Source organism: Aquarana catesbeiana, linkage group LG01, assembly GCF_042186555.1.
Source record: "Aquarana catesbeiana isolate 2022-GZ linkage group LG01, ASM4218655v1, whole genome shotgun sequence".
Lineage (NCBI taxonomy): Eukaryota > Metazoa > Chordata > Amphibia > Anura > Ranidae > Aquarana > Aquarana catesbeiana.
The window spans coordinates 599,822,883-599,841,267 of NC_133324.1; the positions used below are offsets into that span (position 1 = coordinate 599,822,883).

Consider the following 18,385-nt stretch of genomic DNA (forward strand, 5'->3'; position numbering starts at 1 on the left):
TATTTTACTTGTGAATGTACAGCGGGCGAACTGGCCTAGCACCCCTCCTGTGTTTGGAAAGTGGAAAAGTCATTTATCTAGAACCATGGTAGAAGCGGATGTAGTATTTTATAAAAGGTGCAGTGAATGTAAGGCTGGCCATACACCCATATTTTTCTTGTGTTCAGCCTGCTGGCTGAATTAAAGAAATCTAGGTTTTCTCCATCCACACTAAACAGCATGAATGGATGAATCTCAGTAGCTGCTGACTTTTACTAATAGGACACTTACCTGTCCAGGGATCCAGGGCTGTTCTCACCCAAGAAGCCTCTTTGGCTGTCTTTGGGTCCAGGCGCTGGCATATTTACTTTGCGAAGCCAGCTGTGAGTGCTTGTGGCAGGAGGATGAGGGAAGGAAGCAGACATGTGGAACTTCCCTCTTTGGGTGAAGTTCTGTTTTAAGTAAAGCCAGTCATTCATGACCCAAAGTCATGATATAAAAATAATTACCCCCTTTAAGATGCATATATAGTATACTATTCAGTCCTGAAAAAATTGCCATGGCAGAAAGCAATAATTATAAGGCTAACTCCTTCTTGAAAACATATTAAATGTTACACCTGTATAACAAGCAACATGTTGCTGAGCATTTCCCCACCATCTGAGTACTTTCCCATGACAGCGTGCAGGATTATTCTCCCCCACAGCAGCAAGTCACTTTTAAAATTGGCACAGCTCTGCCCACACAACCATGTCATTCTTACACAGAGCACCAGACAAAAAGGATAACAGGGTCCAAATTAATTTATTTGTTTATACTAAAAAACAGTCAATGAGTTTAGGGGGTCAGAAAAAGCTCCCCCTTCATTGTGGCTTCAGTTATATAAGAACCTTAAATGGATTCAATATAGAGCTTTCCTGTATGAATCTTTATAGGGAAGCTAATTACTGGATCAAGAGAGTTACTGTCCAGCACTATCTGCGTGAGCAATCAAAATAATAGGATGCAAGGCAGCCTTGTAGCTCTCAATGGAACAGGAGTGCGGTAATCAGCACACTTATAAGCAGTTGACAATCCTCCAGTTCTCTAAGGCAGCCCATAAATGATTTGATTTCCACCATGGGTGGAAAGAGAGAAAATTGCTTGATTCTCCAATCAATACAGTCAGTGCTGGGGGAATGGCTAATGCAGTGCTTTTGTATTCTGTCGGCAAAAGGGGGAGGCGGGGAGTCTTCCTAGGCTGGCAGAACACAATAATTACTGCTCATGGCTGAAGCTGCCGGCAGTAATTGTGTGAAAAAAATCAGACAGGCTAGTTGTACCCAAGTTCATTGATAAATCGACTTGAGTACAATCAGCCTGTCCATACATGAATCAAATCTTGGCCCGTTCCTGCTGAAATAGTCGAATTTAGATCCATGTATTGCCAGCCTAACTGAAAGCCCATACAGACGTACCTCCAGGTTGCCATATTGCATTGCACTTTACAGAAAAAAACAGAGCTGCAGATGGAAAAGGAAAGGTAATTTTTAATAACATTGAATTACAATATGATTTGTGTCGAAATTGTATATGCTATATTTTTTTTCTTTCATTTGCTATTTTTTTCCCATTAAAGTGGAGTTACCCTTTAAAGACCTTTAACCAGCATAGGACAACATCTCCCATTTTTCTGACATTTGTTTTTTCTCTCAATATTTTATGCTATAGGTTTTTTCAATTGATGATAGGATGGATGCATTTGCATTAGGCAAGCGATCACTCCCATCTTCAGAGATTGCTGTAACATACCATGCTACAGATTTAAGACATATTTAAACAGGAAAGCTTAACATGTCCATGCACTTAGCAGACAGCCTCATTGCCAGCCTTATTCTAAGGGAACAACAGTAATTCAGTTTTGAATAAAGCCTGGCAAATTGCCTTTTACTTTGGGAAATATTAGACAGGGACATCTGATTGGATTTGAAGGTGCCAATATATGGCTGTCATCCGGTAAAAATCATCTACGGTTTCACACACACGGGTATCTAGAGGCTTCAAAGTCCTCTAGAGTAAAATCCCCTGGGTTTTTCCCAAATGCGCGAGTAAACAATGCAAAGCCATTTATATTTACACAAGTATCGCCACATGCAGCCATTAACTTGTATGGTCGGCTGTATGCTGAACAGTGGCGGCCCATAATCCAAAGCTCAGGGGCACCGCCCCCCTATCGGTGCGTGTGGCCCCCTAATCTACATGTGTGGCGCCGGACCCATGGATTCCGATTTTTTTTTTGTTTTTTTTTTAAGCACATAATTAGAGCCAGAGGCTCTAATAGGCTTCAAAAAAGCAATAGCAAATTAATATTTGCTATTGTCTTCCTGATTCTCCTCCTTTGCAATCAGGAAGCACCACCCGATTGACCGAATAGGAGAAGTGATCTATTGGCCCCTAGGAGGAGGAAAGAGGAGACGCATGGCAGAAGCCACCATGATGCTGACATCAGGGGAAACCGCCGCCCGGAGGAAGCGCTGGTTGCGACCTAGATGGGGTAAGTGTGGGGCCAGTGACCACCAACCGGGGGGGGGTCTATGCATTGTTTGCCCCCCCCCAGAAAAATATACCACCAGCCGCCACTGATGCTGAGCCACAGGAAAGCACCAAGAATTTATATGCTAGAGGGTTTTGAAGCCTCTAGACATCCATGTGCATGAGGCCTAAGGGTACTTTAATGCTGATTGACAAGTGATTCTGTCACTTTAATCTTTAAAGTTCTCTGTTTGGAAAGGCTAATAATATAAAATCTGCTCTTATTTAATTTAAACAATTTATTGTTTTTCCATAAATTATACTTTTTCAGAAACTTTGATTTATTCTGATCAGGACTGCATTAGAGAGAAAATAGTGCTGCATGGCTCCAAACCAGAAATAAAAAAATAAAAAAGGTGCACCTTTTGAGACTTTAACTCCTCCGTCAATGCTTTTATCTGTTGTTGGGGACTGGATATCTTTTCAAAATGGATGGTTTCTGGTAATAAACTGTCATGACTAGAAGTTGAGCTCCAATTTTGTTTTCTTGCCTTCCTGTTGAAGTTTAATGATGGAGACATCTTTGGGACTTGCTTTGCTACTGCTTCTCTTACTGGAGAACCAAACAGAAACTTATTATATGTTATTTTTGTCATCTCACCAACGCCATAACTTAATAGCAGGAGATTGAACTTTGGTTTATGACAGTACTAAGAATTTATAAAACGATTATAAAATTACATTAGGTTAATGTTCGACACATATATTTTAAAAGTATAAAGTGTGTATGTGGGAGAGGTAATTGCTCAAATAAAAATACCAACAACCAAAAAATAATAATAAAAGCACACAATGCTAATTTGAGGGTAATAATAAATGAAGCTTCAGGTGTTCTCCAGAAATTGCCAAAATCATTTACCAAAAGAGAACAGAAAATGTCCAATTTTCATGTATGGAAAAATAAAAAATACAACATCATTATTTTTGGATTGTTTGCAAAGTACACAGGATTTTATGAAGAAGGTATAAAATCGCACTGCTAGATGCAAAAAAGTGTCAAGAAAGGCTTGTTCTCATAATGGTTGCTATTGTTGCAGGCTAAAAACAAACAATTATTTTCTGAAATCTACATTTTGGCTTCTTTAATGTGCTTCCTGCCTAAACACATTTTTTTTCTAGAAAGAGAATTTAAAATGGATAAAAAAAATAAATATTACAATTTACCTTCAGCGGCTGGTTCTAAATCATCAAAGTGAAAAACACTTCTGCTAGTTAATGGAGAAGGCTTTGTAACACATAAACTACGAACTGTATTCCTATTAGGAAAAAAAGAAAGAAAATCAGTATACAGAAATCTAACCTATAATCATGTTATTTGACAATCGAGTTAAAGCAGTAGCTACTGAAAACTAAACTCCAGGCAATATTTATAATTCCGCGCTTAGGTATGAATCTGGCTGCTGCCTCCCCTAAGAACTCCATTAGTGAAGTGTTTATATAATATATACGTGTAATGGTATACACGTATACCAGTATTTGTTTAGCCACTCTAGTGCCATGACACAAAGTTGAGCTGGGGAACTTGCTTTCCTCCACTGGAGTTTAGCTATACAGCCTCGTCACCAATTAGGACGCTAAAGTACCAACTCCACATTGACGAGGTCACTATTTTTGCTCACTCTTCACTCCCCTCAAATAATGAAACTGAGACTGCAATTACTGATCCCTGTCTGAAATTACTAGTTGCTGTATGCTATTGTTTCTGAGACATTAACCAGCAGCAAGCATGCAGATGAGCAACTCTGCAATGCATACTTGCTCAGGGTCATGTACTGTGCAAGTACTGGAGTTATTAGACCAGATTTCCATCTATAGTGTATTATGCAATGCACAAGCTAGTGCTACGCTTCCGTTGCCCTTCTTGATGGGTGTGCATTACAGAGAGCTACTGTAACGTAAAGACAGGTGCAAAGGCATGCAAATGATGATCTTTCGTACATGAGTTTGGCTTGAAAGAAAACAAATGCCTCCTGGGTCGCTATGTTGTTTTTTTTGTGCAGTGCACTCACTCAACAACAGGGAAGCAGGAGGAGGACAAGACCCACCTTTGAAAGAAAAGGTTACCACTTGATGACCCCCTTCATGACCAGGCCATTTGTTTCCTAGTTAGCACTGCACTACTTTAACTGGTAATTGTGCGGTCATGCAATGCTGTACCCAAATTAAATTTATATCATTCTTTTCACACAAAAAGAGCTTTTTTTGGCAGTATTTGATCACCACTGGGGTTTTTAATTTTTTGTGATATAAATGAAAAAAGACTGAACATTTTGAAAAAGAGTGTCCCTTTCCCCCTTTCCTCCGATCAGGTCTCACACAGTATAAGCCCAGTCTCCCCACCCACCCCTATGTGCTGCTGAAAGAAGAAGAAAGATTTCTAACACGATCTGCACTTTTCAAAGAGTGTAGAAAGAGGAAGAAAGCAGATATACAAGTAAAACCTATGTAGGAGGATTTGTTTCATCTCTGGTTATCATCTGAGGCTGTTCACTTCACTGGGTATATAGTACTGTATGTGAGGGTTCACAACCACTTTATTGCATTAGGGTAAAAACCTTCTAGGCCTTTAGAACCACTTTAGAATTCTGACTTGTAATCTGTTTTATTTTAAAAGGTTTCAATATAAATAAACAGAACAAAAACAGAACATAAATCTTCATCATCAAGTTCCTAACTACACAGGACAGATCCCTTTCAGGTAAGGGATGGGCTTCTCTCAGACAAAACAAGCTTTTTGCAAACCATTTCATTTCTTACAGAGCGATTTTCAAATACAGCTCTCTCAGGTGGCTTCCCGAGTCCCAGGCCAGTGCACCTTTCTTATCAATAAAAATGCCATAAAACTATCCCCTATTTTGTAGACGCTATAACTTTTGCGCAAACCTATCAATAAATGCTTATTGTGATTCTTTTTACCAAAAATATGTGGAAGAATATGAATCGGCCTAAACTGAGGAAAAAAAAAAATGTTTTTTTATATATTTTTTGGGGATAATTATTATAGCAAAAAGTAAAAAATAATGCGTTTTTTTCAAAATTGTCGCTATTTTTTTGTTTATAGTGCAAAAAATAAAAACCGCAGAGGCGATCAAATACCACCAAAAGAAAGCTCTATTTGTTAGAAAAAAAGGACGTCAATTTTGTTTGGGAGCCACGTCGAGCAATTGTCAGTTAAAGCGACGCAGTGCCGAATCGCAAAAAGTGCTCTGGTCAGGAAGGGGGTAAAATCCTCTGGGGCTGAAGTGGTTAAGGAGATTTGGTGTTTACAAGTTAAAAACATTTTTTTTGCTTGAAAATTACTTAGAATCCCCAAACATTATATATATTTTTTTTCTTACACCCTAGAAAATAAAATGGCGGTCGTTGCAATACTTTCTGTTACACCGTATTTGCACAGCGGTCTTACAAGCGCACTTTTTTGGAAAACATACACTTTTTTGAATTAAAAAAAAAGGACAACAATAAAGTTAGACCAAATTTTTTTTATATCATGAAAGATAATGTTACGCCGAGTAAATTGATACCCAACATGTCATGCTTCTAAATTGCACCCGCTCGTGGAATAGCGACAAACTTTTACCCTTAAAAATCTCCATAGGCGACGTTTAAAAAATTGTACAGGTTGCATGTTTTGAGTTACTTATGAATAAATGGTTGTGGAACGAATCATTTGAGTTTCCATTATGTCTTATGGGGAAATTCTCTTTAATATACAAGTGCTTTGTATTACAAGCATGTTTCTGGAACGAAATATGCTCGCAATCCAAGGTTTTACTGTATTTAAATAAAATATTTAATGAAAGGTTGCTCAGGAGAGCAACATAACTATCACAATGATCATTCAGCATCATGTTTTATAGGTATGAAATAAGGGATGCTAGAAAAGTGTGATAGCTCACCATTCTGAACCAAGGACAAAAATCTTGCTCTATGTTCACAGTCCAAAAGGTACAATGCAGAGCTGCACAATTAACCATTAAGAAAAATTGCGATCTCAATTCAACCCCCTCATGATCCTAATCCAGCATTTTCACGATTCATGTAACAAGTGCAAAGCCATTCTCTGCTCAGAGCTGTCAAAAAAAAAAAAAAAAAGAGCCTCCGGCAAAGTTTATCACAACATTGCTCAGCGCTGAGAGATAAAAAGAAACATTTTATCATTTGTTTCCTTTAGATCAAATGGATGAACTTCGGTCTGCAAATGAGGGCAGTTTATAACCACTTAAAGGAGAAGTATAGCCAAAGCTCGTTTGGTTGTACTTCTCCTATGGATCACAGGAGTGCAATTCATTTTGCACTTCTGTGACCTATTTTCAGCAGAGAGCGGGTTGAAGTCTGCTCTCTGCTGATGTTACAGAATGCAACCAGGCACCGTGTCATCACGACAATGGAAGTTTGGATCCACCAGTTGCCTGGACTGACACCCCGCTCAGCCCCTCAGCGAGCCGCTGAGATTCTGAGAAGGCCGCTCCCCACCCTTCCACAGCTCATCGCTCCACTGCGCGTGGAGGAGGCAGAGCCGAGAGTTGCTGATTGACAGTCAGCAGCTCTCTGCTCGGGGAGCTGTCAGAACCAAGTGATTGGTAATGTTCGATCGCTCGCTTCTCAGTGTAAAGGCACCGGGAGAGAGATGCAGCATCAGACTGGTGCTGCATCCACCTAGGTAAGTATAATTGGGGGGGGGGGGATAAAATCCTTTGCTGCTCTTTTTAAGACTAATGCCCCATACACACGATCGGATTTTCCGACAACAAATGTTGGATGTGAGCTTGTTGGCGGAAAGTCCGACCGTGTGTATGCTCCATCGAACATTTGTTGTCGGACTTTCCGCCAACAAATGTTGGCTAGCAGGTTCTCAAATTTTCCGCCAACAAATGTTTGTTGTTGGACTTTCCGATCGTGTGTACACAAGTCCGTCGCACAAAAGTCCACGCATGCTCGGTATCAAGTACGAGCCGGAGATATAACTAGCATTCGTAATGGAGATATCACATACATCTTGTAAGTCACTACGTTCGTAATTGTTGGCCAATATTTGTGTGACCGTGTGTATGCAAGACAAGTTGGAGTCAATACCCTTCGAACAAAAATCCATGGTTTCGTTGTCGGAAAGTCCAACCGTGTGTACGGGGCATAAGCCTTTTTCTGACATTTGTTGCTTACAAGATAAAATCAGTATTTTTGCTAGAAAATTACTAAACCCCCATACATCATATATATTTTTTTAGCAGAGACCCTTGAGAATAAAACGGCGGTCGTTGCAATATTTTATGTCACACTGTATTTGCACAGCACTCTTTGAAATTCAATTTTTTGGGAAAAAATACACTTGAATAAAAAAAAAAAAAAAAAACTAAAACAGTAAAGTTAGCCCAATTTTTTTGTATAATGTGAAAGATGATGTTACCCCCAGAATCGTGAGCGAATCGTGATCTTTATTCTAAGCAAAAGAATTGTGATTCTCATTTTATTCAGAATCGTGCAGCTCTAGTGCATTTTTTTCATTTCTGTAGCTCACAAATCTGCAAGTGAATAGATTTGAACCCAGGCGCTTTGTAGAGTTGGATAGCAAGCAGGGAGTGAAAATGTACAAAATAAAAACATATAGGTTACTTTAACTAGGTCAAACCGCAAAGATGTACTGCAGCTACATTTACAGCTACAAGTAATGAGCATTTCCACAACGAAAAAGACTGATATCAATGGAAATCTGAGTTTGCTTCAAACTGTTACAGTGACAAGAAATGTTTTGTTTTTTTTTCTCTATCTCAGATAACCATCATTCAGATTTAAATCTACCCTGGTCATTTGAAAGTTTGAAGAAATAACATTTCTTAGTGCTTTGATACAAAATTCCTTTAGTGTTTTGTTTCCTGAGGAGCTTGTTCAGGACTAAACATGTGCAAGTCTGCATTATGGTTACGGACTATATACAGTATCTCACAAAAGTGAGTACATCCCTCACATTTTTGTAAATATTTTATTATATCTTTTCATGTGACAACACTGAAGAAATGACACTTTGCTACAGTAGTGAGTAGTGAGTGTACAGCTTGTATAACAGTGTAAATTTGTTGTCCCCTCAAATTAACTCAACACACAGCCATTAATGTCTAAACCGCTGGCAACAAAAGTGAGTACACCCCTAAGTGAAAATGTCCAAATTGGGCCCATGTCAATATTTTGTGTGGCCACCATTATTTTCCAGCACTGCCTTAACGCTCTTGGGCATGGAGTTCACCAGAGCTTCACAGGTTGCCACTGGAGTCCCATTCCACTCCTCCATGACGACATCACGGAGCTGGTGGATGTTAGAGACCTTGCACTCCTCCACCTTCCGTTTAAAAATGCCGCACAGATGCACAATAGGGTTTAGGTCTGGAGACATGCTTGGCCAGTCCATCACCTTTACCCTCAGCTTCTTTAGCAAGGCAGTGGTCATCTTGGAGGTGTGTTTGGGGTCGTTATCATGCTGGAATATTGCCCTGCGGCCCAGTCCCCCAAAGGAGGGGATCATGCTCTGCTTCAATATGTCACAGTACATATTGGCATTCATGGTTCCCTCAATGAACTGTAGCTCCCCAGTGATGGCAGCACTCATGCAGCCCCAGACCAAGACACTCCCACCACCATGCTTGACTGTAGGAAAGACACACTTGTCTTTGTACTCCTCACCTGGTTGCTGCCATACACGCTTGATACCATCTGAACCAAATAAGTTTATCTTGGTCTCATTAGATCACAGGACATGGTTCCAGTAATCCATGTCCTTAGTCTGCTTGTCTTTAGCAAACTGTTTGCAGGCTTTCTTGTGCATCATCTTTATAAGAGGCTTCCTTCTGGGACGACAGCCATGCAGACCAATTTAACCAGTTTAACCACTTCCCATGCAGGCCAATTCTGACATTTCTCTCCTACATGTAAAATTTACATTTTTTTGCTAGAAAATTACATAGAACCCCCAAACATTATATATGTTTTTTTAGCAAAGACCCTTGAGAATACAATGGCGGTTGTTGCAACTTTATCTCTCGCTTGGTATTTGCGCAGCAACTTTTCGAACACTTTTTTTGGAAAAAAAAAACAATTTCACGCTTTGAAAAAAAAAACAAAACATTAAAGTTAGCCCAATTTTTTTGCATAATGTGAAAGATGAAGTTACGCCGAGTAAATAGATACCTAACATGTCACGCTTCAAAATTGCACACGCTCATGGAATGGCGTCAAACTTCGATACTTAAAAATCCCCATAGGCGACGCTTTAAAATTGTTTACTGGTTACATGTTTTGAGTTACAGAGGAGATCTAGGGCTAGAATTATTGCTCTCACTCTAACGTTCGCGGTAATACCACACGTGTGGTTTGAACACCGTTTTCATATGTGGGCGGGACTTACGTATGTGTTCGCTTCTGCGTGCGAGCACACGGGGACAGGGGCGCTTTAAATTTTTTTTTTTTTTATTGTTAATTTTACGTTTGTTTTTTTAGTTTGACATTAAAAAAAAAAAAAAAAAAAAACTATCACTTTTATTCCTATTACAAGGAATGTAAACATCCCTTGTAATAGGAATATGGCACGATCAGTGAGATCAATAAGACCCCACATCTCACCTCTAGGCTGGGAAGCCTGAATTAAAAAAAATAAATAAAACGATCTCGGCTTCCCAGCCGAGGTAGCACCATTCGTTTGAATACAGAGGCAGGGCGTGATGTCATAACATCGCGCCCGGCCTCCGAACGATCATAGAGACTCCGGCAACCATCTGGTCCACCAGAAATCTCTATCTTCACCATCTAGGGCCGGCGGATCCTGTGTCCGACTCACCGATGGAAGCGGTGAGTTGGTAGAAGCACCGGAGAACGGCGGGAGGGGGATGTCCCCTCTCGCCGCCCGTAAGAACGATCAAGAGGTGGAACAGCCACTATGATCATTCTTATGGTGTAGGGAATCGCCGGCTGAAAAAGCTGATATCTGAATGACGCCTGTAGTTGCAGGCATTATTCAGATATACCCCCACAAATTCAAGGACGTCATATGACGTACCTTGGGCGGGAAGTAGTTAAGATAGAGTGCGGGGGGATTGGAACACTTGTCAGATTTTATTGCTGTCTATGCCTGTGGGGTCCACCGAGGGATTACCTTAATTTGCAAGGATTTCCTCTCACTTCCTGTTTGGCTGTGGTACAGAAAGTGAAGAAAAATCGCTGTAATGGGACACAGATGGCAAAAAAAAAAAATCTGACAGGGGTTATAACCCTTCCTTACTGTATCCAAAATGAAAAAGTTTTGCCTATAGTTCTACTTTAATGTCAGGTGGTTTAACGTACTTAAAGTGGATGTAAACCCCATTCATGAAATTTGACCTGGGCACATATATCTGTAGTGTTTACGTATCACTCTCCAAAGCCCTAAATGCCATGTTTTTCTGCTGCTACGTTCCTCTGTTATCAGCATGATAACTTCTGACAATCTCTCTGACACAGGAGATAAAAGGAGCTGGAAATTTGTGTCGGAGAGGTTGCTTAGAGACAGATGAGCAGAGAGCTTGTCTATTCACAGCACAGCTCTGCAAGTTTCTTTGTTCCTCTGCCTATGTGCGGGGGGGGGGGCATGTGCCTTTCCTCCAATCAGCTTACACACCATGTATGCCCAGACTCCCCACCCACTGCTAAAACAGGAAGAAAAATTTTTAACATGATGTGCACTTTCTAAAGAGTCTAGAAAGCTGAAGAGAGCAGATATACATGTAAAACTTATGTAGGGAGATCTGTTTCATCTCTGTGTATCATGTGAGGCTGTTGACTTCACTGGGTATTGGTGAGGGTTTACATCCACTTTAACCTTCATTTTAGTTTGTCAGTCATAAGGGAAATATGAAGGCTGCCATTTTTGGCTTCACCTGAAAAAAATACTAGTTGCTCGACTGTGCTTGGCTTTTATACTTCAAAGTAAAAAAACCCAAACTAATGAAAGTCAGAGAAGTGTCAGAATTTCTTTTCCCCATGCTTGTTTTGGGTCAGTAACTCAAAGTATTGCCCAATCATGAGTAGAACAACCAGGCAACTAGTATTTCCAAATAGTGAGGTCATCAATGAAAGCCAGTAAGTTTTATTTTTATTAAGCTGAAATGCTTGTGTAAATGAAAGTTTGTAAAAAAAAAAAAAAAAAGTGTGAGAAATGGAAAAGTATTCCCATTCACTAAGTTTAAAGATGCATCAATAAAGATGCTTTTACATTTTAATTACAGTACCTTGCAAAAGTATTCACCCCTTGGCATTTTTCGGGTTTTGTTGCCTCACAATCTGGAATTAACATGGACTGTTTGAGGATTTGCATCATTTAATTTACAGAACATGCCCACAACTTTGAAGATTTTTTTTATTTTTTATTGTGAAGCAAAAAACAAATAGGACAAAATAACAGAAAAAGTCAATGTGCATAACTATTCACCCCCCTAAAGTCAATACTTTGTAGAGCCACTTTTTGCAGCTATCACAGCTCCAAGTCGCTTTGGATAAGCCTCTATGAGCTTGCCACATCTTACCACTGGGATTTTTGCCCATCCTCCTTGCAAAACTTCTCCAGCTCCTTCAAGTTGAATGGTTTGCGCTTGTGAAAAGCAATCTTTAAGTCTGACCACAGATTTTCTATTGGATTGGGGTCTGGGCTTTGACTAGGCCATTCCAATACATTTACATGTTTCCCCTTAAACCACTCAAGTGTTGCTTTAGCAGTGTGTTTGGGGTCATTGTCCTGCTGGAAGGTGAACCTCCCTCCTAGCCTCAAATCACACACAGAGTGGTACAGGTTTTGTTCAAGAATATCCCTGTATTTAGCACCATCCATCTTTCCCTCAACTCTGACCAGTTTCCCAGTCCCGGCTGCTGAAAAACATCCCCACAGCATGATGCTGCCACCACCATGTTTCACTGTGGGGATGGTGTTCTCTGGGTGATGTGATGTGTTGGGTTTGCGCCAGACATAGCGTTTTCTTCGATGGCCAAAAAGTTCAATTTTAGTCTCATTAGACCAGAGCACCTTCCTCCATACATTTTGGAAGTCTCCCACATGCCTTTTTCACAAATTCAAAACGTGCCATTTTGTTTTTTGCTGAAAGTAATGGCTTTCTTCTGGCCACTCTGCCATAAAGCCCAACTCTATGTAGCGTACGGCTTATTGCCATCCTATGTACAGATACTCCAGTCTCTGCTGTGGAACTCTGCAGCTCCTCCAGGGTTACCTTAGGTCTCTGTGCTGCCTCTCTGCTTAATGTCCTCCTTGCACGGTCCGTGAGTTTTGGTGTGCGGCCGTCTCTTGGCAGGTTTGCTGTTGTGCCATGTTGTTTCTATATGGCTATGATAGATTTGATGGTGCTCCTAGGGATCATCAAAGATTTGGATATTTTTTTTATAACCTAACCCTGACTTGTACTTCTCAACAACATTGTCCCTTACTTGTTTGGTGAGTTCCTTGGTCTTCATGGCAGTGTTTGGTTAGTGGCGCCTCTTGCTTACGTGTTGCAGCCTCTGGGGCCTTTCAAAAAGGTGTGTATATGTAATGATAGATCATGTGACACTTAGATTGCACACAGGTGGACATCACTTCACTAATTATGTGACTTCGGAAGGTAATTGGTTGCACCAGAGCTTTTTATGGGCTTCATAACAAAGGGGGTGAATACATATGCACATGCCAATTATCAGTTTTTTATTTCTGAAAAATAGTTTTATGTATATATTTTTCTAATTTTACTTCACCAACTTAGACTATTGTCTTCTGATCCATCACATAGAATTCATATAAAAAAAACATTGAACTAAAGGCTGTAATGTAACAAAATAGGTAAACAGCCAAGGGGGGTGAATAATTTTGCAAGGCACTGTAACTCCCTGGGGGACCAAGCAGCACTTGGTCCTGTTCTGAGCAGTGGCCCCATTGTCTGCAAAACACATATACAGTATATATATGTTTGGGGGGATGTACAGCCAGCACAAAGCCCTGCCCCCTCTCTATGCTAAGTGATTTGTCACTATTATGACTCAACAATCAACACTGCCTGTTAATTTATAATAGTAAAGGGTCACTGCCAAATGTGCTGCCATGCCGTAACCAAGTGCAATTGGCGTGGTACCTGCCATTTACAGGGTTAAAACAGCTTGTCACCACCTGTCAAATGCCGCTAAAATGTAAATGGCTTTTCAGAGGGCCGACAAGGCCTGCTGCTAGTGTAAACTGGTCATACACTTACTTTTTTTGTTCAGGCAGCACAAATGAGGTGGATGGAGGAATTCTCCACTGCCGGAACATTGTATTCTGACAGTTGTGCATGCAGCTGTCAGAATACACTGATCAGCAGCTGCAGATACAACATATTTTTCCAACATGTCCCTATCAAAGAAGCCAATCAAATGATCAAATTTTTGAGCGGGGACAGCCACACACTGTTTTAAATTTAGCAAGTTCCTGCTGAACCAGATGAATTTCAATCAGCGTATTGCTGGGTTTAGCCTTACACAGTGACAAACCGTCTGTCTGTCACAAGACCTAATTAGCAGGTTTCTATGCTCTCAGAATAATATTATAACAAATTGTGTACACCAAATATTTTAGCATATCAGAATATGAACCCATAAATCAAATGCCTGCAAGTAACATTGCTTCAACCCAGTTTTATCAGCACTTTACATAGCTGTACTGATATGCAAATGCAAACTTGGGGTTTAAGAGCGAAAGCATGCAGTTTGTATGTGCCTAGATTTTATTATTCATTTATGGAAAAAGTATAATGTCCACGTACTGTATTTCCTTCCATGGATGCTTTAGAGAGATATTTTGAATAGAAGTTGACTCCTGAGGGGCTGGCATAGAGGCCGCTGTTAGTCCTACTAGTTCAGTTGGTGTTTGAACTGGAGGCAAAAAATCATCTTCCCCTTAAAAAAAAAAAGTTATTGCTATTAATGCAAAAACATATAAAGAATAGAGCAATTCCATAAATGTATGATAGATTATCCAAAAGTTGTTTTTTTTTTTACATTTTTAAATTTCTGTCTCGATAACTGACATGGATAGGGGGAGAAAATAAAAATAAAAAAAAGAAAAGAAATAAAAATAAAAGAAATAACAGCATGCTGGACATACCATTCAGAATTTATGAGCTTTAGGAGACCCACACTTATATTGAGAAAACTCTGCTCTCCAGCATTTACCAGTCTAGTGCATAGGTTTTTTTTTTACAAACACACACCTACTGGGGTAAGCTAGTACAGATACATTTATATATTTATTATAGGATTTTACTGTGTAAAGCACCAACAATTTATGCAGTTTTTCTTTTCCCCATAAAGCAGTTTTTTTATGTATTTTGCTTATTCACATTAGTCCATGCCCTCAAGGAGCTAACAATTTAATGCTGGGTAAACAGGTTTTTTTTTTTGTTTAACCCAGCTAGGTACAAACATACCAAAATTCGTCCAGTTTCTGCTGAACCAACTGTTTTCGGTCCATTTATGGCCCGTGTGTACCTAGCTTAAGGTCCCTAACTCACACAGACACAAGACCAGTCTGGAAAGGAGCAAATTGACCTACCAGCATGACTTTGGAGTGTGGGAGGAAACTGATCTGGAGATTAAGCTCCACTAGGGGACAAAACACATCATTGGAAGGAGTGGGTTGGATTGTCAACACTCTTGCTGGAACTTAAAGCGGGGGTCCACCTATCTATCGTTTTTTTTTTTTTTGAGTTCATTCACAAACTTTTCTTCTCAGCATTACATACTCACATATTGTGTGTAATATGTCCGCCTGTGTCAGATTTCGTCGGAAAGAATAACTTATATTATTCACTGCAGGCGGTTTCCATCTTCATTGTGGGCATTTGAAGCCCACAAGCATTTATTTACTGGATGTGGTGAATGCTGTGCTCCCAGCATTCACCGCTCGTTCCCGCACATGCTCAGTGGCATCCTGGGAAGCCTGAGACTAGCTCCCAGGAGTCTGGGAGAGGCTAGAAACACGCCCACTCCCACGGGAGGAGAACCAGGAAGTGCAAAGAAGAATAGAAAAATAAAAGGTAATTACGGCGATTTAAATTTTTTTAAACAGCATGTCAGCATCTAGGCAAGGAAGAGAATACATACAGATATTGTTCAAAATTTGGGTGGAACCCCGCTTTAAATAATAAAGTTGTTTTTAGCCTAATGAAGAACAGAGTTTGACCTTTTACGTAAATTAACGTGTACTGTCAAACATGTGTTAATATGCATTGGTGTGCACCCCTGACACTGGGCAGGCACACAGTCCTCCTTGACAGCTACCTAGTGTGTGAGATTACTGTTGTACTGCCTTGCTCATTGCTAACCCAGATTGCCTAACTCTGCTCATGCCTCTGTCTCCTGCCCCCACTGTGACCTTTACTGTTTTCCTTTTGGCTGCCACCTTCCTCAAACTCTGCCTGGACATCAATGATCACCTTGCCTGCTGCCTGATTCAACCTTTGTCTGGGTACTGACTATTCTCTAGCCTGCTGCCAGCCTCAACCTCTGCTTGAATTCCAACTACTCTCATGCTTCTTGACTGCCTTGGTCTCTGACCCCTCTGTTCCAGTGCCCCCTTGGTGGGGCAATCTTGAGGACCACTACCTTATGTCAGGTTGCAGAAAAGCAGCATAGGGGCCACTCGCCCACCATGTCTTCAGTGGTTCTGTATAATACCAAAGTTGTCCTTTAGACTCTGTTCCTTGGGTGAGCCCACATCACCTGCCAGGGGTGTCAATACTGACAGCTGCAATGATCCAACATGATCACTCAGATATAAGAGACTGATAAAATCTGACGGCATGTATCAAACTGATGGCACCATCTCAGCTCACCAGTTTGGAGCTTAAGGGCTGCTTTTAAAAGATAAAATGTACAGCTTTTCTGAAAAATTATGCTGGCAAAGTATATTGTGACACATCAGGAATTTATTCATGCAGACTTGTAAAGTTACCGAGATCTACTTTATGATAGAGTTACCTGAAAATTCCTCTAAGATATATACCTAAATTGGTCTATCAGAAAGAAAAGAGGACTTCAATTTTGTTCATATACCCTTATAAGACCACAACTCTTATAGAATTTATGTGTGCGTTCTTTCAAGCAGAAGACACATCAGACATTTTAGAAACGCTGACAGATATGCTGAAAATAAACAATTGTGAAAAGAACAAACCATTACCTAGCCTAGCCTACCCATACTAAAAACACTAGCTACATTTTATACATACCCATATTATTAGAGACTGGCTTAACCTCAAATATTTCGGGAGATAAAACATTTTGAAGATTGATTTTTAGTTCATTTTTACAAAATCCTCTTCTTTTCAGTTGTAGTTGCTGCAACCAGTACATCTTTGCATGGTTGTTAGCTGCCTAAATGAAGTTAAGAAGCACAGTTTAATAAACAGAACTGTCACTGACAAACCTAAAAAACAAAAACAAATGTATAGTTTCATAAAAAAGAAAAAGTACATGCATCTGTATGATTACTACTATTATAACCACTACCTAAATGGGCACTAGTAGTGCTCTGTTGTATGCTAACCTGTACCTGGGGAAGAGGTGAAGCTTTTTTTGTGACAATGAGCTATCTGTATACCTATACCATGTATTAACATGGCAAAGATATATAGATGATATTTTATAATTCTAGATGGGTTCATTCATTAAAAAAAATAATTTGTGGAATATCTCAACAGGAACAAAGACAATCTAAAATGAACATTATCATTTGACAAGCAAAATATTTTTTTGATAGTCATAACAAGATATAATGACGAAAGTCTTACCACATCTTAATTGTCAAAACTACAGCAGGAAATACAAGATCGTTATGCAATCAGTTCCCTCTCTAAAAGTCTTATAATGGAAATCCCAGTGTATATGAGAGTTTCTAGAAATCTTAATACAAATAAGAATTTTGAGAAAGCAGCAAAAAAAAAAAAACTTAGATCAAGATTCTTAGAAAGTAGGTTATAAGGAAATACGCTTAAGACAGACAAAAATGGAAAATGAAAAGCGTTAGAATTGTAGATAAGTCTCAAAAAAAGGAACAAAAAGTTCTAAAATGTAAGATAGGTAACTATGTACAATCATAACAACTGCATAATATTTTCCATAAGTATTGGCTTTGGTAAGCAGAAAATCCAGTGTTATCCAAAATGAAACCACCCACTGCAGAAATTACATTTCTAAAGCAAAATCGTTTGGGGGCTTTGTAATGGTTACACAAGTTGCACAGGAAACCTCTCTGCTGGCCTACTGCTGCTATCGTCTACAATCAAGCAGACACAGGCACTTTGACAACTGCAGATCTAGAAGTGCTGTTACCTTGTAAGTGCCTGGGGTATGCTGGTGATTGATCAGGCACAGTCACATGGTGGCAGGAAGAAAGTCAGCTATAGCCGCTAGCAGTAATCATTGTGTTCTGTCGGCCAGGAGGGATCCCTGTGCTGCCCACACCAACAACACACATTCGTGCTGCGGGAGGCATTCCCCCATCAACACTGACTGTGTTGATGGGGGGATGTAGCGATTTTCTTTCCTTCCACCAGTGGTGGAAGGAAAGAAAACCGTCTCATCTATGGGCTGCTTTAAGTCTCACATATGCATAATTTGCTTACTTAAAGAAGTCACTGGTCACTTGAGCACTAGTACCAAGGTGACCACAGATAGCTTTGGAAAATCAGAATTGCTAGTAAGCAGACTTTACAAGAAATGTATGTCACAGGATGGGGGACAACGATGTGAGCCAACCAGCTCCGATGGCTGCTCTTGGCATAAAAAGAATGGGGCATCT

At 40.0% G+C, this 18,385-nt stretch overlaps 1 protein-coding gene across 4 annotated transcripts in view; it reads right to left on the bottom strand.

The window, feature by feature from the left end:
- Positions 1–18,385, bottom strand: part of TBC1D2 (TBC1 domain family member 2) — an 83,068-nt gene that overhangs the window by 35,987 nt on the left and 28,696 nt on the right. For all 4 annotated transcript variants that reach the window (XM_073598632.1, XM_073598648.1, XM_073598640.1 and 1 more), the window contains exons 3-6: positions 16,815–16,959; positions 14,349–14,481; positions 3,715–3,806; positions 2,913–3,103 (exon numbers count right to left, since the gene is read on the bottom strand). In XM_073598632.1, the coding sequence (XP_073454733.1) occupies positions 2,913–3,103; positions 3,715–3,806; positions 14,349–14,481; positions 16,815–16,959 (561 nt within the window). The remainder of the gene's footprint in view (positions 1–2,912; positions 3,104–3,714; positions 3,807–14,348; positions 14,482–16,814; positions 16,960–18,385) is intronic.